Genomic DNA, 18,431 nt, shown 5'->3' with positions numbered 1-18,431 from the left:
GATCGATACAATTGAATTGCTCCTGTCGGTAGTGTAGGGGGGGGCGATACAATTGAATAGCTCCTGTCGGTCGTGTAGGGGGGGCGATACAATTGAATAGCTCCTGTCGGGCGTGTAGGGGGGGGCGATACAATTGAATAGCTCCTGTCGGGCGTGTAGGGGGGGGGCGATACAATTGAATAGCTCCTGTCGGGCGTGTAGGGGGGGGGCGATACAATTGATTACCACATTTTGAGTTCTACTGCAGAAAAGCATGAAAAAAAAAAATCATGCCCACTGTTATCAGTTCAAGCCACAAAATGGCTGATCCGGTGACAGCGCTGGTTTACAGTTCGTAACAAATACAATTGGTGTAGATGTGAAATGGACAAACCATCTGGCTACAAATTTTCTTTTTATTTATATATATTTTTGCAGGGAAGATACTGCACAGTATTTATTTTGACACAGATCTAGGGTGCGACCAACTATAATTTGACACATTTTAAATCCCCACCCCCAGGACACGACACTTTTTTGCCTAGGTGCCAAATTACACCTTGTAGCTGACAGCCCCCATCAGCTTACAGCAGTGCTTCCAAACTAATTCATGTGACTGTACCGAATGTCTCCATCGGGAATGTGTTGTGCACTCTGTGGGCGGAATTCAATTATTTTCGCGGCACGGATCTCCCGTCTAAAGTGACGGGAGATCGCGGGCCGCTATTCAATTGTTCCAGCTGATCGCACCCAAAGTGGGAGAGTTTAGCCGTGTAAATCGGCTAACCCGGACCAAAGTGCTGTGCGCGATCACGAAAAGTGCCGTTTGGGGGCCCAAACAGGTAACATTTTCGCCGATTTCAGCTCGCACCCCCTCTGGGGCTGCGAGCTGGAATGGAGCACTGGCAGCTGATCGCGCCCGACAGGAGAAACAATTGAATAGCTCTGTTGTCGGGCGAGATGGGGGCTGTAAACAATTGAATTCCGCACTGTATGTCTGCAGACCTATAATAGTAATGCCCCATTCATCCCGTGCATTCGGCCTCCTGGCTTATTACATTTGTGCCTTTTTTTATGCATTTGAATTGTGGATTGTTAGGATACTTAGCAGCGCTCATCTACAAATCATTCTATTTTACTTTTGGGGGTATGAAATTGGAAGGACAATCACCATTTGCAGTCATACAGGATGGGGGTGCATTGCATTTACAGGGGACTGTTAGCCTGCAGATCAGCCCACACACAGTTTAATCAACGGTAGAATGTTATTCTCTAAAGAGGACCCTCCCCCTAGATTATTATTAGATTGTGATTGTTGATGGAATCCAGCTGGGATTCGGAAATTAAAGGAGAACTAAACCTAAGCTACAAGTCTCCTGATTTATTTATATATATATATATATATATATATATATATATATATATATATATATATATATATATATATATGAACAACACAGAACATTCACAAATATTGGAGGTATTTACACTGTATTTCAATCTTCTATGCAGTGTCCTTTAAAACGTTGTTCTGTTGAGAGGCTGTGTTGTCCTAGAGGGGGAGATGTATCAAGTCTTGGAGACAGAGAGAGAGAGAATGTGGAGAAGTTGCCTATAGCAACCAATCAAACTTATGTCATTTTATCTAGCAAAGTCTTTGAAATGTCGTAAGCTGATTGGTTGACTTGGGCAACTATCTCTCCACTTTACCTCTCTCACAGGCTTGATGGATCCCGCGCATAATGTGATTACAGACAGGAAGTCTGCTGTGCACATGATAAATATTGTACCCCCAATCACAAGATCTCCCGTTCTAGTATAATCTCACAACTTGTATAGATATTATTTATTCAGCAATGCTAGCGGGATGTAGTTTGGAAGCAGACGGTCTAAATGCAGACCGCCAGCTTCCAGACTTTCTAATCCCAGCGTGGTACTAATGACAGGCGTTGAGTTTCATTAACCAGACGCCGGAAGACCGACGCTCGGAATACCGAACAAAGGTAAGCCGGGCGCGGACAGCCGCAGGGGGGAGGGTTAGGTTTAGGGCTCCCGGGGGGACTTAGGGTCAGGCACCCCCCCCCCGGGAGGGTTAGGCTAGGGGAAGGGGGGGGGGTTAGGGTTAGGCACCCCCCGGGGAACTTAGGTTTAGGCTGCGGGGAAGTGGGGGTTAGGTTTAGACACTTAGAGGGGTGATTAGGATTAGGCACGGGGGGGGGGGGGGGAGGTTAGGGTTAGGCACCCCTAAGGGAGGATTAGGGGGTTAAATTAGGTTAGTTTATACTTACCTTTAGGACGATCGGGATCTTCACCCTTGTCGGGCTGCTGCTGTCAGGATTTGAACCGCCGGCTATGCGGCCGGCAGTAATACCTACTACACCCATGCTAGTAGTTATGTTAAATAAGCCAATTTGTAAAGTAGAGCAGTCATGTTGCAGAGTAAAGTCCTGTCAGGCTATAAGTGCTCAGAGGTGGATTGTACGGGCTCAATTTACGACACTCATTGGATGCACCTTATGACCCGCTGTGTCTGGTTGGTCCAAACCAGGGAACATTTTGCTCCGTAAACTAGAAGATCATCTAGGTATGGAGAGGGACGCAAAATATCTGAGGTGCAGAGCGCAAAAGTGTATTCGTCAAATGAAAAGTCCGACCTCCTTATTAGTGCCAATGAGTCCTAATGGAAGCAGAAGGTGAACCCCAAAGACCTTCAGCTCTGGGCTGGTGCAGAAGTCAATTCCTTTTGTTAATTGAAAATAGGTGCGCTCACCACCACGCAGCATGTGACATCCCTAAACACAAGCCCCAAGCACAGCGTTGTAGGGTTTTAATAAATCTCACTCTGCAAAATTAAATCTAAAAAAATGCAAACCGTGACCCTAATCACATTTGGGCAAGCACTAACGACTCTGCAAACACCCCCACCTTGCTCGCCAAGGCCAGGTCCACATCAGAACGACGGGCAATCGGGACAAATTCCTTTCGTCCCGAAGCATCCGTGATTGCCCGTACACACTGTGCAATTTAATTAACGACGGAACGATATCTTGTTCAGTCCTCCATTAAACTGCACCACCAGGTACACGATATCTGCTGACTGGCCGCGCAGCATGGCCAACCGGAGGATGTTTGATACGATGCGCAGGAGCGCGCAAATGTGCATAGTCATACACACTACGATTTGTCGTTCCAATTAGACAAATCGTGCAGATATCGTTCTAGTGAGTACCCGGCCTTAGACCATGCGCTACTGACCAACGTGGATTAAGCCGCCCCTCATATATGTTCTATATATTTCACATTATATCAGTGATGCCATTGTCCTCCTACCTGTATATATCAGACTGTGTCAATGAAACCAAGAGAGATAATTTCCTCTTTCATTCAATCGCAGAACACAAAAAAAAAACCATCCCCTATAACCACACAAGGAACTTGCTTCATTTCTCTTCATTATATAAAATATGCATTGGAATATAATCTATTGACATAATCAGTGTAATGAACGAATCAAAGGATCAGCGAACAAAATGGAAGCAAACTACAATTTTGCTGCGTGGTCCAGTCAGCCGGATCACCTCGGCCTTCGCTGGGAGATGACTGCGCACATTGTGACCACATTTATGCCTAATAATCATCCAATTAGTATAGATCAGTCATCACTGGACATTCTTAGCAATCTCATACACAAAAATACCCGTTTTGGGGCCATTTGACCAAAATCGCCTGCAGTAGCGTAGCGTTTGTGGCTAGCTCTATTGCTGACCGCTACAGGAAGCGGCACACAGGAGGCCAAATCTGGTAAATCCCCAAACTTACAACAGCAACGTGAAAATCAGCTGTATTAATACGAGATAGGTTTCTCAATCAATTTGGTCCCTTTAAAGCGTCAGACTGCCCTGTCCCTTTAATACAGTGGTGTCAAACTTGGGCCATCCAGCTGCAGTGGAACTACACATCCAGGCAGGCACTGCCACAGTTTTGCTATTAGGGCTTGCTGGGATGTGTAGTTCCACTGCAGCTGGATGGCCTGAATTCGACACCCCTGCTTTATTACTTTCCAAACAACTTTCTGTGAGCACAGAGCCGTCACATCCCCCTCTCACCTCTGCTCTTTTCAACATCTCCCATTTATTCAGTATTTTCATGGCGAATACCTTTCCGGTATTTTTCATCTTCACCACCGCGACCTGCAAGAACGAAAGCAGAAGATTAGTCAGTTTTAGGAGTTTAATCCACGCTAGCAGGACAGGTCAGGGGCCAGACAGGTGCTAGGTATATAGCTGTACAGCTAGTGTACAGGTGTACTTCTATTCATCTCTATAGCTGCTCCTCAAGGGACTGTTGTTACATACAGGAACAAATAGCACCTAAAAAAAATAAAATACTATCTACACACACATTATAATTATATATATATATATATATATATATATATATATACACATACACACATATATACATATATTTATATAGATACATACACACACATTATTTATATATATATATATATATATATATATATATACATACACATACACACATATATACATATATTTATATAGATACATACACACATTATTTATATATATATATATATATATATATATATACACATACATACACACACACATATATATATATATATATAATCAGCAACCAATCAGATTCTACTTATCATTCATCTAGTACCGTCTAGAAAATATTAGCTAGAATCTGATTGGTTGCTATGGGCAACAACTCCATCTCTGTCATTTTTATGGTGCAGGCTACACTTCCTGCCAGTAGGCCTACTGAGTAATATGGCACCTTAATTAATGTGTCTGATAACCGAGACCATTAACTTGTGCTGAATGTATCAGACTTTTCTTTTTTTTGCAAAGTTTACCATTAGTCATATGGTGCCATCTATAGACGAAGAATACCGTACAGGCAGCTATTCTGTGGGCGCAAACCAATATTCATAAACTATGCAAATAGTAATTACATTCTACATATTATATAGCAGAGGTCCCCAAACTCTGCCACAGGTGACTTATTTAGTACCTCAGTCAATTTAGCTCTGCCCCAAAAATGGTCTGCCTCCATTTTGTTTAGGTGACAGGTAAATTTATACTTTAATATGAAGCCTATTACCCCTCCCCCACCACCTTCATCCGAATTGGTAAAATGGCTTTGCGTCCGAATGACGCTGTTGGGCTAGAGCAATACGGTCAGTAGATGCGCAAGTGGAAGAGCGCGTAATACAAATGGTGGGCATGACACCCACATTTATAAATTGCTTGGCATGGATTAGGTAAGTTCCATTATTTTTAATCAACACTACTGTCAGCTATACTACAATATAAAGCCCTGCAGAGAGCACTGAGGTATTCAGGATAAACCAGTTACTATTAGATGTATTTTTATTTTAGGAAACAGGAAGTGGGTCACTAAAATATTTTCCACTAATAAAATTCCCCCCCTTCATTCCGTACAGATCGGTGATGTTCCAACATTTCCATTGCGAGCGTTATAAACACATGCAGACTGGACCACAACAGAAAATGGGGACTATAAGGAGGAGGAAACTGGGAGCCGCAAATTAAAAGTTGGAGGGGCCACATCTGGCGCTCTGGCACCTAGAATCATTTCCAAGCGCAAGCGAGTGGTCACCCGCACCGGGTTCTAGAACATAACAGTCTGCTCCCCTTCCATTACTATCGCTAGGGGAGGGGCTACGTAGAGCTACATACTAACAGTCTGCTCCCCTTCCATTACTATCGCTAGGGGAGGGGCTACGTAGAGCTACATACTACCAGAGAATGGTTACTTCTAGAAGGTGCGCCGATGCTATAACAACTGACTGATTAGCAATTTATTAAAACCTGTAAGTGGTAGACTTTCTATTATAATGGGACAACTTGCTTGTACAATGGATTATTAAAAACTGGGGGAAAAGTGTGTAACACACGGGATGCAGTCAGGATACCGGCGGGCGCTATCCCGCTTGCCGATATCCCAACACTTACACCCTGACATGGGACTAAAGATAGGCGTCGAAATCCTGACGCCTATTATTAGCCCCACTACGGAATCCCGACACCTGGCATGCCGAAGGAAGGTAAGCCGAGTGTCCTAGCGTCTAGCCGCGCGGGAGGGGGGTTAGGGACCCCCGGGGGGGGACTTCGGGCTAGGCACCCGGGAGGGTTAGGGTAGGGGGAGGGTTAGGGTAGAGGAAGGGGAGGATGAGGGGGTTTAGGCTCAGGCACCACTAGGAGGGGTTAGGCACCCCCCTGGGAGGGTTAGGTTTAGGGTGCGGGGGGAGGTTAGGTTTAGGCACTGACCGGGGGAGGTTAGACATCCCTAAGGAAGAGTTAAGGTTAGCAGGGGGTGAGGGGAGAGTTAGAGTACTTACCTTCAGCTGTTGAAATTTCAACATTTCAACACGCTGGGCTGCCGCTGTCGGTATTTGATCCGGCGGCTAAACAGCCGCCGCCATTACATACCGACTCCTTATAGACTAGGATTTAAAATAAAAGATCTTTAGATTGTAAGCGCTCAGGAGCAGGGCCCTCCTTCCTCACTTATACCATCATATCCTTCTCACTGCCAACAGCAGCACCAAACCTTTGGGTCCTGCGCCCGGCTGCGTGTTTGGGCATTATGGCTGCTGATGCAGGAAGGTTTATAAACCGCGACCATGTTCTGTAAGTCACTGTTTTCTTGTTCTGTTCATACTGTTTCTGTACTCTGCGTTTTTGTGTATATACATACAAATATACACAGACACACAATACTGCCACTACATCGTTTATTAGATGACTGGTTTTCTCATACGTATCACTATAGTCACATAATACACAGAGGAAATGTAGTTACAATATGGTTATATACAGATGTGTCCTAGGTCATCTAGCCTCAATATTGCATTCAGAGCGATACGATTGGCGTGAGTGAGCCTCCAGGTGCTGTACAGCTCTGCTAGCGCCAGGCGTCTTTTTTTTGGGGGAGAAAGTGTGTCTAAGTCGCAATGTTATGGGATTCGGCTGCACCAGCAGACTGTACTAACTAATGTGATATGTGACACCTGTATATCTGTGTGCTCCTGAGTCTGTATATAGGAGACTGTACTAACTAATGTGATATGTGACACCTGTATATCTGTGTGCTCCTGAGTCTGTATATAGGAGACTGTACTAACTAATGTGATATGTGACACCTGTATATCTGTGTGCTCCTGAGTCTGTATATAGGAGACTGTACTAACTAATGTGATATGTGACACCTGTATATCTGTGTGCTCCTGAGTCTGTATATGGGAGACTACACTGAGTAATGTGATATGTGACACCTGTATATCTGTGTGCTCCTGAGTCTGTATATGGGAGACTGTGCTGAGTAATGTGATATGTGACACCTGTATATCTGTGTGCTCCTGAGTCTGTATATGGGAGACTGTGCTGAGTAATGTGACACCTGTATAACTGTGTGCTTCTGAGTCTGTATATGGGAGACTGCGCTGAGTAATGTGACACCTGTATATCTGTGTGCTCCTGAGTCTGTATATGGGAGACTGCGCTGAGTAATGTGATATGTGACACCTGTATATCTGTGTGCTCCTGAGTCTGTATATGGGAGACTGCGCTGAGTAATGTGACACCTGTATATCTGTGTGCTCCTGAGTCTGTATATGGGAGACTGCACTGAGTAATGTGATATGTGACACCTGTATATCTGTGTGCACCTGAGTCTGTATATGGGAGACTGCGCTGAGTAATGTGATATGTGACACCTGTATATCTGTGTGCTCCTGAGTCTGTATATGGGAGACTGCGTTGAGCAATGTGACACCTGTACATATGTGTGCTCCTGAGTCTGTATATAGGAGACTGCGCTGAGTAATGTGACACCTGTATATCTGTGTGCTCCTGAGTCTGTATATGGGATACTGCGCTGAGTAATGTGATACCTGTATATCTGTGTGCACCTGAGTCTGTATATGGGAAACTGCACTGAGTAATGTGATATGTGACACCTGTATATCTGTGTGCTCCTGAGTCTGTATATGGGAGACTGCACTGAGTAATGTGATATGTGACACCTGTATATCTGTGTGCTCCTGAGTCTGTATATGGGAGACTGCACTGAGTAATGTGATATGTGACACCTGTATATCTGTGTGCTCCTGAGTCTGTATATGGGAGACTACACTGAGTAATGTGATATGTGACACCTGTATATCTGTGTGCTCGTGAGTCTGTATATGGGAGACTGCGCTGAGTAATGTGATATGTGACACCTGTATATCTGTGTGCTCCTGAGTCTGTATATGGGAGACTGCGCTGAGTAATGTGATACCTGTATATCTGTGTGCACCTGAGTCTGTATATGGGAGACTGCACTGAGTAATGTGATATGTGACACCTGTATATCTGTGTGCTCCTGAGTCTGTATATGGGAGACTGCGCTGAGCAATGTGACACCTGTACATATGTGTGCTCCTGAGTCTGTATATGGGAGACTGCGCTGAGTAATGTGACACCTGTATAGCTGTGTGCTCCCGAGTCTGTATATAGGAGACTGCGCTGAGTAATGTGATATGTGACACCTGTATATCTGTGTGCTCCTGAGTCTGTATATAGGAGACTGTACTAACTAATGTGATATGTGACACCTGTATATCTGTGTGCTCCTGAGTCTGTATATAGGAGACTGTACTAACTAATGTGATATGTGACACCTGTATATCTGTGTGCTCCTGAGTCTGTATATAGGAGACTGCGCTGAGTAATGTGATATGTGACACCTGTATATCTGTGTGCTCCTGAGTCTGTATATAGGAGACTGTACTAACTAATGTGATATGTGACACCTGTATATCTGTGTGCTCCTGAGTCTGTATATAGGAGACTGTACTAACTAATGTGATATGTGACACCTGTATATCTGTGTGCTCCTGAGTCTGTATATAGGAGACTGTACTAACTAATGTGATATGTGACACCTGTATATCTGTGTGCTCCTGAGTCTGTATATGGGAGACTGTGCTGAGTAATGTGACACCTGTATAACTGTGTGCTTCTGAGTCTGTATATGGGAGACTGCGCTGAGTAATGTGACACCTGTATATCTGTGTGCTCCTGAGTCTGTATATGGGAGACTGCGCTGAGTAATGTGATATGTGACACCTGTATATCTGTGTGCTCCTGAGTCTGTATATGGGAGACTGCGCTGAGTAATGTGACACCTGTATATCTGTGTGCTCCTGAGTCTGTATATGGGAGACTGCACTGAGTAATGTGATATGTGACACCTGTATATCTGTGTGCACCTGAGTCTGTATATGGGAGACTGCGCTGAGTAATGTGATATGTGACACCTGTATATCTGTGTGCTCCTGAGTCTGTATATGGGAGACTGCGTTGAGCAATGTGACACCTGTACATATGTGTGCTCCTGAGTCTGTATATAGGAGACTGCGCTGAGTAATGTGACACCTGTATATCTGTGTGCTCCTGAGTCTGTATATGGGATACTGCGCTGAGTAATGTGATACCTGTATATCTGTGTGCACCTGAGTCTGTATATGGGAAACTGCACTGAGTAATGTGATATGTGACACCTGTATATCTGTGTGCTCCTGAGTCTGTATATGGGAGACTGCACTGAGTAATGTGATATGTGACACCTGTATATCTGTGTGCTCCTGAGTCTGTATATGGGAGACTACACTGAGTAATGTGATATGTGACACCTGTATATCTGTGTGCTCGTGAGTCTGTATATGGGAGACTGCGCTGAGTAATGTGATATGTGACACCTGTATATCTGTGTGCTCCTGAGTCTGTATATGGGAGACTGCGCTGAGTAATGTGATACCTGTATATCTGTGTGCACCTGAGTCTGTATATGGGAGACTGCACTGAGTAATGTGATATGTGACACCTGTATATCTGTGTGCTCCTGAGTCTGTATATGGGAGACTGCGCTGAGCAATGTGACACCTGTACATATGTGTGCTCCTGAGTCTGTATATGGGAGACTGCGCTGAGTAATGTGACACCTGTATAGCTGTGTGCTCCCGAGTCTGTATATAGGAGACTGCGCTGAGTAATGTGATATGTGACACCTGTATATCTGTGTGCTCCTGAGTCTGTATATGGGAGACTGTGCTGAGTAATGTGACACCTGTATATCTGTGTGCTCCTGAGTCTGTATATGGAAGACTGAGCTGAGTAATGTGATATGTGACACCTGTATATCTGTGTGCTCCTGAGTCTGTATATGGGAGACTGCGCTGAGTAATGTGATACCTGTATATCTGTGTGCACCTGAGTCTGTATATGGGAGACTGCACTGAGTAATGTGATATGTGACACCTGTATATCTGTGTGCTCCTGAGTCTGTATATGGGAGACTGCGCTGAGCAATGTGACACCTGTACATATGTGTGCTCCTGAGTCTGTATATGGGAGACTGCACTGAGTAATGTGATATGTGACACCTGTATATATGTGTGCTCCTGAGTCTGTATATGGAAGACTGCGCTGAGTAATGTGATATGTGACACCTGTATGTCTGTGTGCTCCTGAGTCTGTATATGGGACACTGTGCTGAGTAATGTGATATGTGATACCTGTATATCTGTGTGCTCCTGAGTCTGTATATAGGAGACTGCGCTGAGTAATGTGATATGTGACACCTGTATATCTGTGTGCTCCTGAGTCTGTATATGGGAGACTGCGCTGAGTAATGTGATATGTGACACCTGTATATCTGTGTGCACCTGAGTCTGTATATGGGAGACTGCGCTGAGTAATGTGTTATGTGACACCTGTATATCTGTGTGCTCCTGAGTCTGTATATGGGAGACTGCGCTGAGTAATGTGACACCTGTATAACTGTGTGCTCCTAGGTCTGTATATGGGAGACTGCGCTGAGTAATGTGATATGTGACACCTGTATATCTGTGTGCTCCTGAGTCTGTATATGGGAGACTGCGCTGAGTAATGTGACACCTGTATATCTGTGTGCTCCTGAGTCTGTATATGGGAGACTGCACTGAGTAATGTGATATGTGACACCTGTATATCTGTGTGCACCTGAGTCTGTATATGGGAGACTGCGCTGAGTAATGTGATATGTGACACCTGTATATCTGTGTGCTCCTGAGTCTGTATATGGGAGACTGCGCTGAGCAATGTGACACCTGTACATATGTGTGCTCCTGAGTCTGTATATAGGAGACTGCGCTGAGTAATGTGACACCTGTATATCTGTGTGCTCCTGAGTCTGTATATGGGATACTGCGCTGAGTAATGTGATACCTGTATATCTGTGTGCACCTGAGTCTGTATATGGGAAACTGCACTGAGTAATGTGATATGTGACACCTGTATATCTGTGTGCTCCTGAGTCTGTATATGGGAGACTGCACTGAGTAATGTGATATGTGACACCTGTATATCTGTGTGCTCCTGAGTCTGTATATGGGAGACTACACTGAGTAATGTGATATGTGACACCTGTATATCTGTGTGCTCGTGAGTCTGTATATGGGAGACTGCGCTGAGTAATGTGATATGTGACACCTGTATATCTGTGTGCTCCTGAGTCTGTATATGGGAGACTGCGCTGAGTAATGTGATACCTGTATATCTGTGTGCACCTGAGTCTGTATATGGGAGACTGCACTGAGTAATGTGATATGTGACACCTGTATATCTGTGTGCTCCTGACTCTGTATATGGGAGACTGCGCTGAGCAATGTGACACCTGTACATATGTGTGCTCCTGAGTCTGTATATGGGAGACTGTGCTGAGTAATGTGATATGTGACACCTGTATATCTGTGTGCTCCTGAGTCTGTATATGGGAGACTGCGCTGAGTAATGTGACACCTGTATAGCTGTGTGCTCCCGAGTCTGTATATAGGAGACTGCGCTGAGTAATGTGATATGTGACACCTGTATATCTGTGTGCTCCTGAGTCTGTATATGGGAGACTGTGCTGAGTAATGTGACACCTGTATATCTGTGTGCTCCTGAGTCTGTATATGGAAGACTGAGCTGAGTAATGTGATATGTGACACCTGTATATCTGTGTGCTCCTGAGTCTGTATATGGGAGACTGCGCTGAGTAATGTGATACCTGTATATCTGTGTGCACCTGAGTCTGTATATGGGAGACTGCACTGAGTAATGTGATATGTGACACCTGTATATCTGTGTGCTCCTGAGTCTGTATATGGGAGACTGCGCTGAGCAATGTGACACCTGTACATATGTGTGCTCCTGAGTCTGTATATGGGAGACTGCACTGAGTAATGTGATATGTGACACCTGTATATATGTGTGCTCCTGAGTCTGTATATGGAAGACTGCGCTGAGTAATGTGATATGTGACACCTGTATGTCTGTGTGCTCCTGAGTCTGTATATGGGACACTGTGCTGAGTAATGTGATATGTGACACCTGTATATCTGTGTGCTCCTGAGTCTGTATATGGGAGACTGCGCTGAGTAATGTGATATGTGACACCTGTATATCTGTGTGCACCTGAGTCTGTATATGGGAGACTGCGCTGAGTAATGTGTTATGTGACACCTGTATATCTGTGTGCTCCTGAGTCTGTATATGGGAGACTGCGCTGAGTAATGTGACACCTGTATAACTGTGTGCTCCTAGGTCTGTATATGGGAGACTGCGCTGAGTAATGTGATATGTGACACCTGTATATCTGTGTGCTCCTGAGTCTGTATATGGGAGACTGCGCTGAGTAATGTGACACCTGTATATCTGTGTGCTCCTGAGTCTGTATATGGGAGACTGTGCTGAGTAATGTGATATGTGACACCTGTACATATGTGTGCTCCTGAGTCAGTATATGGGAGACTGCGCTGAGTAATGTGATATGTGACACCTGTATATCTGTGTGCTCCTGAGTCTGTATATGGGAGACTGCGCTGAGCAATGTGACACCTGTACATATGTGTGCTCCTGAGTCTGTATATGGGAGACTGCACTGAGTAATGTGATATGTGACACCTGAATATATGTGTGCTCCTGAGTCTGTATATGGAAGACTGCGCTGAGTAATGTGATATGTGACACCTGTATGTCTGTGTGCTCCTGAGTCTGTATATGGGACACTGTGCTGAGTAATGTGATATGTGACACCTGAATATATGTGTGCTCCTGAGTCTGTATATGGAAGACTGCGCTGAGTAATGTGATATGTGACACCTGTATGTCTGTGTGCTCCTGAGTCTGTATATGGGACACTGTGCTGAGTAATGTGATATGTGACACCTGTATAACTGTGTGCTCCTAGGTCTGTATATGGGAGACTGCGCTGAGTAATGTGATATGTGACACCTGTATATCTGTGTGCTCCTGAGTTTGTATATGGGAGACTGCGCTGAGTAATGTGACACCTGTATATCTGTGTGCTCCTGAGTCTGTATATGGGAGACTGCGCTGAGTAATGTGATATGTGACACCTGTATATCTGTGTGCTCCTGAGTCTGTATATGGGAGACTGCGCTGAGCAATGTGACACCTGTACATATGTGTGCTCCTGAGTCAGTATATGGGAGACTGCGCTGAGTAATGTGATATGTGACACCTGTATATCTGTGTGCTCCTGAGTCTGTATATGGGAGACTGTGCTGAGTAATGTGACACCTGTATATCTGTGTGCTCCTGAGTCTGTATATGGAAGACTGAGCTGAGTAATGTGATATGTGACACCTGTATATCTGTGTGCTCCTGAGTCTGTATATGGGAGACTGCGCTGAGTAATGTGATACCTGTATATCTGTGTGCACCTGAGTCTGTATATGGGAGACTGCACTGAGTAATGTGATATGTGACACCTGTATATCTGTGTGCTCCTGAGTCTGTATATGGGAGACTGCGCTGAGCAATGTGACACCTGTACATATGTGTGCTCCTGAGTCTGTATATGGGAGACTGCACTGAGTAATGTGATATGTGACACCTGTATATATGTGTGCTCCTGAGTCTGTATATGGAAGACTGCGCTGAGTAATGTGATATGTGACACCTGTATGTCTGTGTGCTCCTGAGTCTGTATATGGGACACTGTGCTGAGTAATGTGATATGTGATACCTGTATATCTGTGTGCTCCTGAGTCTGTATATAGGAGACTGCGCTGAGTAATGTGACACCTGTATAACTGTGTGCTCCTAGGTCTGTATATGGGAGACTGCGCTGAGTAATGTGATATGTGACACCTGTATATCTGTGTGCTCCTGAGTCTGTATATGGGAGACTGCGCTGAGTAATGTGACACCTGTATATCTGTGTGCTCCTGAGTCTGTATATGGGAGACTGCACTGAGTAATGTGATATGTGACACCTGTATATCTGTGTGCACCTGAGTCTGTATATGGGAGACTGCGCTGAGTAATGTGATATGTGACACCTGTATATCTGTGTGCTCCTGAGTCTGTATATGGGAGACTGCGCTGAGCAATGTGACACCTGTACATATGTGTGCTCCTGAGTCTGTATATAGGAGACTGCGCTGAGTAATGTGACACCTGCATATCTGTGTGCTCCTGAGTCTGTATATGGGATACTGCGCTGAGTAATGTGATACCTGTATATCTGTGTGCACCTGAGTCTGTATATGGGAAACTGCACTGAGTAATGTGATATGTGACACCTGTATATCTGTGTGCTCCTGAGTCTGTATATGGGAGACTGCACTGAGTAATGTGATATGTGACACCTGTATATCTGTGTGCTCCTGAGTCTGTATATGGGAGACTACACTGAGTAATGTGATATGTGACACCTGTATATCTGTGTGCTCGTGAGTCTGTATATGGGAGACTGCGCTGAGTAATGTGATATGTGACACCTGTATATCTGTGTGCTCCTGAGTCTGTATATGGGAGACTGCGCTGAGTAATGTGATACCTGTATATCTGTGTGCACCTGAGTCTGTATATGGGAGACTGCACTGAGTAATGTGATATGTGACACCTGTATATCTGTGTGCTCCTGACTCTGTATATGGGAGACTGCGCTGAGCAATGTGACACCTGTACATATGTGTGCTCCTGAGTCTGTATATGGGAGACTGTGCTGAGTAATGTGATATGTGACACCTGTATATCTGTGTGCTCCTGAGTCTGTATATGGGAGACTGCGCTGAGTAATGTGACACCTGTATAGCTGTGTGCTCCCGAGTCTGTATATAGGAGACTGCGCTGAGTAATGTGATATGTGACACCTGTATATCTGTGTGCTCCTGAGTCTGTATATGGGAGACTGTGCTGAGTAATGTGACACCTGTTTATCTGTGTGCTCCTGAGTCTGTATATGGAAGACTGAGCTGAGTAATGTGATATGTGACACCTGTATATTTGTGTGCTCCTGAGTCTGTATATGGGAGACTGCGCTGAGTAATGTGATACCTGTATATCTGTGTGCACCTGAGTCTGTATATGGGAGACTGCACTGAGTAATGTGATATGTGACACCTGTATATCTGTGTGCTCCTGAGTCTGTATATGGGAGACTGCGCTGAGCAATGTGACACCTGTACATATGTGTGCTCCTGAGTCTGTATATGGGAGACTGCACTGAGTAATGTGATATGTGACACCTGTATATATGTGTGCTCCTGAGTCTGTATATGGAAGACTGCGCTGAGTAATGTGATATGTGACACCTGTATGTCTGTGTGCTCCTGAGTCTGTATATGGGACACTGTGCTGAGTAATGTGATATGTGATACCTGTATATCTGTGTGCTCCTGAGTCTGTATATGGGAGACTGTGCTGAGTAATGTGATATGTGACACCTGTATATCTGTGTGCTCCTGAGTCTGTATATGGGAGACTGCGCTGAGTAATGTGACAACTGTATAACTGTGTGCTCCTAGGTCTGTATATGGGAGACTGCGCTGAGTAATGTGATATGTGACACCTGTATATCTGTGTGCTCCTGAGTCTGTATATGGGAGACTGCGCTGAGTAATGTGACACCTGTATATCTGTGTGCTCCTGAGTCTGTATATGGGAGACTGCGCTGAGTAATGTGATATGTGACACCTGTATATCTGTGTGCTCCTGAGTCTGTATATGGGAGACTGTGCTGAGCAATGTGACACCTGTACATATGTGTGCTCCTGAGTCAGTATATGGGAGACTGCGCTGAGTAATGTGATATGTGACACCAGTATATCTGTGTGCTCCTGAGTCTGTATATGGGAGACTGCGCTGAGTAATGTGACACCTGTATATCTGTGTGCTCCTGAGTCTGTATATGGGAGACTGTGCTGAGTAATGTGATATGTGACACCTGTACATATGTGTGCTCCTGAGTCAGTATATGGGAGACTGCGCTGAGTAATGTGATATGTGACACCTGTATATCTGTGTGCTCCTGAGTCTGTATATGGGAGACTGCGCTGAGCAATGTGACACCTGTACATATGTGTGCTCCTGAGTCTGTATATGGGAGACTGCACTGAGTAATGTGATATGTGACACCTGTATATATGTGTGCTCCTGAGTCTGTATATGGAAGACTGCGCTGAGTAATGTGATATGTGACACCTGTATGTCTGTGTGCTCCTGAGTCTGTATATGGGACACTGTGCTGAGTAATGTGATATGTGATACCTGTATATCTGTGTGCTCCTGAGTCTGTATATAGGAGACTGCGCTGAGTAATGTGATATGTGACACCTGTATATCTGTGTGCTCCTGAGTCTGTATATGGGAGACTGCGCTGAGTAATGTGATATGTGACACCTGTATATCTGTGTGCACCTGAGTCTGTATATGGGAGACTGCGCTGAGTAATGTGTTATGTGACACCTGTATATCTGTGTGCTCCTGAGTCTGTATATGGGAGACTGCGCTGAGTAATGTGACACCTGTATAACTGTGTGCTCCTAGGTCTGTATATGGGAGACTGCGCTGAGTAATGTGATATGTGACACCTGTATATCTGTGTGCTCCTGAGTCTGTATATGGGAGACTGCGCTGAGTAATGTGACACCTGTATATCTGTGTGCTCCTGAGTCTGTATATGGGAGACTGCGCTGAGTAATGTGATATGTGACACCTGTATATCTGTGTGCTCCTGAGTCTGTATATGGGAGACTGCGCTGAGCAATGTGACACCTGTACATATGTGTGCTCCTGAGTCAGTATATGGGAGACTGCGCTGAGTAATGTGATATGTGACACCAGTATATCTGTGTGCTCCTGAGTCTGTATATGGGAGACTGCGCTGAGTAATGTGACACCTGTATATCTGTGTGCTCCTGAGTCTGTATATGGGAGACTGTGCTGAGTAATGTGATATGTGACACCTGTATATACGTGTGCTCCAGAGTCTGTATATGGGAGACTGCGCTGAGTAATGTCATATGTGACACCTGTATATCTGTGTGCTCCTGAGTCTGTATATGGGAGACTACACTGAGTAATGTGATATGTGACACCTGTATATCTGTGTGCACCTGAGTCTGTATATGGGAGACTGCGCTGAGTAATGTGATATGTGACACCTGTATATCTGTGTGCTCCTGAGTCTGTATATGGGAGACTGCGCTGAGCAATGTGACACCTGTACATATGTGTGCTCCTGAGTCTGTATATAGGAGACTGCGCTGAGTAATGTGACACCTGTATATCTGTGTGCTCCTGAGTCTGTATATGGGATACTGCGCTGAGTAATGTGATACCTGTATATCTGTGTGCACCTGAGTCTGTATATGGGAAACTGCACTGAGTAATGTGATATGTGACACCTGTATATCTGTGTGCTCCCGAGTCTGTATATGGGAGACTACACTGAGTAATGTGATATGTGACACCTGTATATCTGTGTGCTCGTGAGTCTGTATATGGGAGACTGCGCTGAGTAATGTGATATGTGACACCTGTATATCTGTGTGCTCCTGAGTCTGTATATGGGAGACTGCGCTGAGTAATGTGACACCTGTATATCTGTGTGCTCCTGAGTCTGTATATGGGAGACTGTGCTGAGTAATGTGATATGTGACACCTGTATATCTGTGTGCTCCAGAGTCTGTATATGGGAGACTGCGCTGAGTAATGTCATATGTGACACCTGTATATCTGTGTGCTCCTGAGTCTGTATATGGGAGACTACACTGAGTAATGTGACACCTGTATATCTGTGTGCTCCTGAGTCTGTATATGGGATACTGCGCTGAGTAATGTGATACCTGTATATCTGTGTGCACCTGAGTCTGTATATGGGAAACTGCACTGAGTAATGTGATATGTGACACCTGTATATCTGTGTGCTCCTGAGTCTGTATATGGGAGACTGCGCTGAGTAATGTGATATGTGACACCTGTATATCTGTGAGCTCCTGAGTCTGTATATGGGAGACTGTGCTGAGTAATGTGATATGTGACACCTGTATATCTGTGTGCTCCTGAGTCTGTATA

General features: G+C 44.8%; 1 protein-coding gene across 5 annotated transcripts in view; it reads right to left on the bottom strand.

Moving 5' to 3' along the window:
• The window catches only part of CDC42BPA (CDC42 binding protein kinase alpha), a 289,477-nt gene that overhangs the window by 205,362 nt on the left and 65,684 nt on the right, over positions 1–18,431 (bottom strand). For all 5 annotated transcript variants that reach the window (XM_088444439.1, XM_088444443.1, XM_088444441.1 and 2 more), the window contains exon 3: positions 4,086–4,169. In XM_088444439.1, the coding sequence (XP_088300565.1) occupies positions 4,086–4,169 (84 nt within the window). The remainder of the gene's footprint in view (positions 1–4,085; positions 4,170–18,431) is intronic.

Source organism: Taudactylus pleione, unplaced genomic scaffold (genome assembly GCF_031769625.1).
Source record: "Taudactylus pleione unplaced genomic scaffold, aTauple2 ptg000363l, whole genome shotgun sequence".
NCBI classification, from domain to species: Eukaryota; Metazoa; Chordata; class Amphibia; order Anura; family Myobatrachidae; genus Taudactylus; species Taudactylus pleione.
Note: the sequence above shows the minus strand (reverse complement) of the source record. Positions and strands in the feature narration are given on the sequence as shown.